The sequence below is a fragment of the Morone saxatilis genome, unplaced genomic scaffold (assembly GCF_004916995.1).
Source record: "Morone saxatilis isolate NCDOM2014 unplaced genomic scaffold, NCSU_SB_2.0 Contig23, whole genome shotgun sequence".
Classification (NCBI taxonomy): Eukaryota; Metazoa; Chordata; class Actinopteri; family Moronidae; genus Morone; species Morone saxatilis.
In genome coordinates this window covers 20,255,841-20,262,691 of record NW_023339796.1, presented here as the reverse complement: position 1 = coordinate 20,262,691, position 6,851 = coordinate 20,255,841, and the positions used below count along the sequence as shown (strand labels likewise).

The 6,851-nt window shown below is 41.8% G+C and overlaps 1 protein-coding gene across 1 annotated transcript in view; it reads left to right on the top strand.

Moving 5' to 3' along the window:
* Positions 1 to 745: 745 nt before the first annotated feature.
* ttpa (tocopherol (alpha) transfer protein) overlaps positions 746 to 6,851 on the top strand; it is a 10,575-nt gene continuing 4,469 nt past the window's right edge. Inside the window, exons 1-3 of the mRNA XM_035671449.1 lie at positions 746 to 978; positions 2,970 to 3,123; positions 6,171 to 6,364. Of these exons, the coding sequence (XP_035527342.1) occupies positions 799 to 978; positions 2,970 to 3,123; positions 6,171 to 6,364 (528 nt within the window). The 5' untranslated portion in view covers positions 746 to 798. The remainder of the gene's footprint in view (positions 979 to 2,969; positions 3,124 to 6,170; positions 6,365 to 6,851) is intronic.

Genomic DNA, 6,851 nt, shown 5'->3' with positions numbered 1-6,851 from the left:
TTGTTTTTTTTTTTCTTCCCCCATTGTGGCGCCCCCTAGATGGTTCAGTGCACAAATGGCGGACTCCGCCACAGACAGTGCAAACTACTAGATAGAGATGGAAGTAATGGCTAGTCACACTAAAAAACCCTGGGTTCAAATCTTACCTGGCGTCAGGTCATTATAGCACAGATGCAATACTGGATTCATTTTGACCCTGTACCAGTGTGTGTGCAGTAGCTGCTGGTGACCATCAGGGGGAGCTGTTGGAGCATTTTGTGGACTGTTTGAACGTTGCAGTTGTTAAGTGTATTGATTACCTGAACAACTGAAGTAAAAGGTGATTGTGGATCGCGGGTGTCACCGTGCCGTCGTCCTGTTATTGTTATTATTATTATTATTATTATGATTATTAATAGTGTTATTGTTATTATTGTGCTTTTTTATTTAATCTCAATCAATGTTTTAAATTTGACAGCATTTGACATTTGGTGCATTTGGTTTGCACCCCTGTAGATCAGCCCCTGATAGCATAATCAAAGCACACTGTCTGAATATATTCTGAATATATTCATATGTAGCCCTTACTGTTTATATACTGTATGTTTCCCACTGTACATACTCACTAATATAATCAGTCAGTGGTTTAACGGAGCTCTCTCTTCTTCTCTCTTCTATCTCTCTTCTCTCTCTCTCTCTCTTCTCTCTCTCTATCTCTTGCCCACGAGCACCACGCCACGGCCCTCCGTCATTGCACCCTCTCCGCCTCGCAGCGCAGGCGCCCGCTGGCAGTGAAATGTAACCGGACCTTGAAGCGACATGAACGGGCCTCAGCTCAGTGAACTCCCGGACGACTCGGAGCAGCTCGGCCCGGTTGTTGACGGCCTGCGGCGGAGAGCCCTGGAGGCCAGCGAACTGTCCGCTGTCCTGACGTTCTCCGACGGCTTTCTCATCAAGTTTCTGCGGGCCAGAGACTTCGACGTGGACCTCTCTCTGAAGGTGAGTTAACTCCCTCCAGGAGTTCCTCAACAAATCACTCCACCAGCCTGACAGCTCATAGTCAATGCGAGGAACTGTTGCACTTAAATGAAAGTTTATGGAGGCTGTTTTTACACAGTGCATTTCTCTGTAGCATTACTAGAAGTGCGTTAGTGCCTTTTGTTACTTGTGTATAAGTCAACAGCTTTAGTTTGTTGTTACGTTACAAATTAAATTACAGTTTTACATTAAACAATATGATGAACTTCTATGATGTAATGCATTGTCATAGATTAACCCAGCAGTATATAAAATGCTTCAACGTTATATATGGAATTCACTTGACACTAGATGTGGCACTACAACACCAGACTCCATTGACAAAACCAGCAATTTAACTTCATCATAACATCATCATAACAAACGTTTCAAACTGGATGCAGACAAAACTCACAAAACTGTCCAAGGTTCAAATAAACCCTGTATCTTTACATAGCTAATATTTTGCTGCTACATTAATGTTATAAATCCCATATATAAAAGCTTTAAAATGAACGCCTCTTGGACCAGCTACAACAGTAAATTGCTTCTTAAACATTAATGCATCAGTATAATCACACAATAATCCACACTCACAGGCCACTTTGCTGCATTGAGTACTTTAACTTCTGATATTTTAAGATCATATTATCAATGTTATTTACATGCAGCAGATCTTTTTCAACAGACCTTTTTTTTCCAGGCGACCCTGTGCGGTTTTGCCTGAGCTCCTTGCATCAGGACCAGCACTGAGTCAACCAGTGGTCTGAACTGCTAAAAACCAAACGGATATCTTTGAATGAAATTCCTGTCTGTTGGAATATCTAATAAGCCACATTGGATAAACCTAGAGCCCTAGATGTGTGGCATGATCCTACTTATCCATCCAATAATAATAAAGGTTTAAAGTCCAAATACCTCAAAGGCCCTGCACAGTCCCACCGGTGCTTTCACTGATTAGACCGCTGTTAGTCTGCTGTGAAAAAAGTTCTGTCCTGGTACATTTTTTACTGGCTTAAAATATAGTGTTGACTTTTATATGAACAAATATCAAAGGTTGATACACAACAGGGGCGGATCTAGAGAAATATTCCTCGCCGTGTCCGGAGGGTGGCATGGAGACTTTAATGGGGGGCAGAAATATCTGCTGATTTAATCACAGACAATCAATATTTGAAAATCCCCCAAATCAATCAATTCACTCAATCAAATCAATTTATTGTCCTCCAAGGGAGAAACTCATGTCCACATCACTGCACCATACCAACACCATACACTCAACAAAGAAACACACCATCCACAATTAACAAATCCACAAAGAAAAACAAACAATCAAATAAATAATACATGACAGGTTACACACTCAGGCTTTTTCCATAGCGAACTTTCTTGCACCTCAGTGTTCGAAGTTTGAACTCAAACACATCAGTGAAGCATTGGATAGAAATATCTAAAGGTGGCATTAGAATCAATAAACAGTTTTATTTTTAGTGAAGTATTTATAGTACAACTATATTCCTAAATGGGTGTACAGTGTCTGCTGTACGCAATCCGGAGTTTACAGTTTACTTAATCATACATTAGAGTGTTTTTGCTGTATTATCACTACAGTATACTTTGTTTTATGTATTGTAAAATCACTAGGCTTTCATTTGTTGTCAGTGTCAGCATCCACACACAGCTCTTGTACAACATGTTGAATTCAGAGCTCAGCATGAAGACTGAGTTGCTTGTTTTCATCTGAATGCAGCTGAAGCTCAGCCAAGTGGGTCTAAGCTCAGCACTGTGCTAGTGACTCAAAACAAACAGACTGACTCTGACTTTTACCACTCACATAGTTCTTTGAATGTGCTTTTATTACTGTACTTGTACTGTACTGTACGGCATTTCAGCTGCAGTCACAGGTGATGATAGATAAAGTAGAATCCTATGAAGTTGCCGATGTCCCTGAGCATTGCATATGTCCTGTGCAGCTCTTACTGAACTACCAGCGGTGGCGGAGGGAAAGTCCCGAGATCAGCACCTGTCTGTCTCCCTCTTCGGTGCTCGGCCTCCTCAACACGTCGTACCATGCTGTCCTCCCACAGCGGGACCACACGGGCAGCAGGGTGCTCATCTACAGGATAGGTCAGTATACGTGTGTGTGTGTGTGTGTATGGTCATTGAAAGCGTGCAAACATCTGAAACCTTGTAAAAATTAAGAATTTCTTGATGATGTAATGCTGCATTGAACAGATGCGTGCCTGTTTTTGTTTCTTTTAAAGGGACAATGTATAGGAATTTCTCCCATCTAGCGGTGAATAGTGCTCTCTAGCGCCTCGCGTTTTCAAAATGTGTATTGCAACTGAAACAGGTAGCACATTATGTAACGAAGAAAGCCTATACAGCAAACATGGTCTTCCCAATTGACACTTCATGCCGAGTTGTCTTTCCGGGTGATGAGGTTCGTTATTTCAAACCAAACTACAAACTGCATGAAATCATTATGTGAGGGCATTTTATAATAGTAATTGAACCCTCGACGCAAGAATAAAGTAGAATTATGTTCCTGTTATATGTTGTTCTTTTTTGGTAGGCCTGGCCATTACTAGCCCTATGTCAATGCCAGGGTTAGCTAACAACTTGAACACAACGAACCAAACGAATGTTACAGTATGAATCACAGACTGTAAAAAGCATCCGAACTAAGTGCTAAATTAGTAGTGATACATTCTTTTTTTATTGTTTCGATATAGCGTTGCATTGTTAGATGATCATCAGGTGATTCCAACGGTAGGGCGAGGAAGGAAAGGGACAGGGAGAAGCGAAAGGGAGGAGAAATAAAACAAACCTTGTAATTTAGACCGTAACATTGACTTAACGACTTGGTCGATGGAGAAACAGGCAACTTCCAGCCGTCCGCTTTCAAGTCTTTCTCCTTCCCATTAGCCTCTTTCCCGCACCCCGGTGGGAAAAAAGAGCGGCCCGATGTTGACCCCTCGTTTCTGAATACGCCGGTACGATGCCTTTTTAAATTCCCTTTTTCCGCTTCTTCCCCGACCCCCGATAATTCCTTGTCCTGTGGCCTCGGCATAAGTAATGATCCTCCCATTATAAACTAAGTGCAGTGGGCAGACCCCTTTTTCCAAATGTGCCAGGCAGTGACAAGCCGCCTCCTCCCCACCTGATCCTTCCTTCTCCATTATAACGATAGCTGGTTTCCAGTCACCCGTGATCGCTGGCTCTGAACGAAACGCGTTGTTAGCTAGACATGGTAGGCTAGTGCTGTATGTCCCTCTCGACGATTTGTACGTTCTTCAAATGGCGGAACGACATGAAAGGCCTCCAATGGAGCTTGCCCGTCCAGAGTGTGATAGTAGCAGAAAGAAATTCTTCCCTTACGAGGATAAGTCAGATCATTGGCAGAGGTAATTTGACACCAATGAGGACACATTTATGAATGAAGACATTGATTTTAGCAAATAAAATACTTAAAATACTACACATTGTCCCTTTAAGCTTTATAACGCCACATGTAAATAGGGATGGATGGGTATCATTGGGATTTTATTGATACCAACGTTGATACTGATACTTATCGAGACTACATAATTTGGTGCATTTTATTATGATTTTTTTTGCACATTATGACCACATTATTGACCTACAAGACCATCAGAGAGAAGGCTGGCTATTTCTATCTAGTTAGCAAAACTCTTGCGACTAGCTATCTCATGCCTACATTCGAAAAGGCCCAAGCGATTGTGACCCCCCCTGCCAGCCGTTAATGTTTAACACAAAACTTGCAGTTGATATACTGATACTAGCCAGTGTGGTTTGTGTGTCGCCACATAATAGTGCTTTACTTGAAGTAGCTTGTTTAATGAATTTTAAAGAACCTGTGTGTAGGATTTAGCAACATCTAGTGGTGTAGTTGCATATTGCATCCAAATGAATACAGCTTAGCCTTCCAAGCGTGTAGGAGAAACTATGGTGGCCGCTACAAACGCAAAATCCCCTATATAGTGCCAATGTTTGGCACAACCTGCTCAGCACCAAATGGCAAACAGAAACAATTGGAGACTATCTGGTGAACATTGGAGCATTAAGCAGAGTTAAAAGGAGAGTGAATATTGGATTTACATTCATCAGGTGGACACAGCTCCAAATGATTTATACGACTGGATAGAGGTTGCCCATTCATTAAAATGAGATGTGCTTGCCCAGTGTATAAGTCAAAAAAGCTTTTTCTGTTTCTGGTTTGCCTGGCTGACTGCACATGTGATTTAGTGTTTCATTCCATAGACTTTACATTGGGATGACATCAAGTCTACAAACATATCTCCTCTAGGCACTGGGAAGGTTTTCCAGATATATAAGTCCTTAATGGTTTAAAACAAAATATTAATACAAAGAGTAATCATTGATCTTGTGTGCTGTTTGAGTTGTCTTGTCATCACTTTGGAGAAGTCCTGCTATTGTGCATGTTGGTTCACTGTTACTGTTACTACGACATTTAATGGAACTTGCTAGCTAGCTGGTCTAGCTAAAGGCTGTGGTAAAGAAACGGTTGTAATGAGAACCACCGATGTTAGCACGCAGTATGTTTTTATATTGTTGCAGCGTTAGGGGGCGTGGTTATTCTTAGGGTGGCTCCAGTATGTCATCAAGCCATTCTTTCAGCCCACCCAAAAAATCCTGAACTCAAAAACGGTAAAAAAAAAAAAAAAGAGAAAAACGCTCAAACTCCACATTTCAGTACCACATAATTCCCAGTCTTTTATAATGTATCTATTCTATGACACATATGATGTGTTTTTTAAAGCGGCTTTAATATAATGTTTCATAGTAGATGAAAGGAAATTTCCCACTATAGATAACTACGGCATAGGTTTTGATTTATAGTACAGCGTCAGAGAATGACGTCACTCTGCCTCTGCCTGTGTTATCACAGACTCTGGTTTGTTTCCATAGCCGGTCTGCTCCCTGTGCAACTGAGTAAAACAACTGAAACTGTGTGTTTTACGACTATCTGTTGGAGTCTGGTAGGCCGTAGCGCCCATTGTTTTGGTCTCAGATGCTGGTGTTTCTAGTACGTCATCTAGTGGCAAATTTTGTGTATGTATATAACCTTTAAATGTTTATTTTGTAGTCCATGAAACTACTGAAACATGACCCCAACTGTCTGTCTGCAGGGCAGTGGAACCCAAAAGACTGGTCGGCTTTCCAGGTGTTCAGGGTCAGCCTGATGACATCAGAGATCATCTCCACGGAGACAGAGACACAGAGGCGGGGTCTGAAGGCCATATTTGACCTGCAAGGGTGGACTATAGGCCACGCAATGCAGATTAACCCTTCCCTCGCCAGAAAGATATCCTCTGTACTTTCGGTAGGACTACAATCACACTTCTGGATTTACTGTAAATACAAATTCTACTATGGGCTTTAATATGCAATGTGCTCTGCTTCATTTGGGTCTTCAGCCACAATAACATTTTTACTGCTATGTAGATGACGACCAACAAGAAGTAACAGGTTCTAGCAAAAAAAAACTTGGGTGTTCACCTGACCACATTATGACAGTATGTTACACCACAGGCAGGAAATTCTCATATAAGGAACATAGCTAAAACAACACATCATTAGGGTCAGACTCTTTCTTCCTTTAAGACATACACAGATCAGCCATAACATTATGACCACCTGGGCACCCTGGTGTGTCATATGTTGGTACACCACTGCAGACCGGGAACACCCCACAAGAGCTGCAGTTTTGGAGATCTGACCCAGTCGGACGTCTAACCATCACAATGTGGCCCTTGTCAAAGTCTCGGAAATCCTCACAATGCCCATTTTTCCAGCTTGTAACACATCAA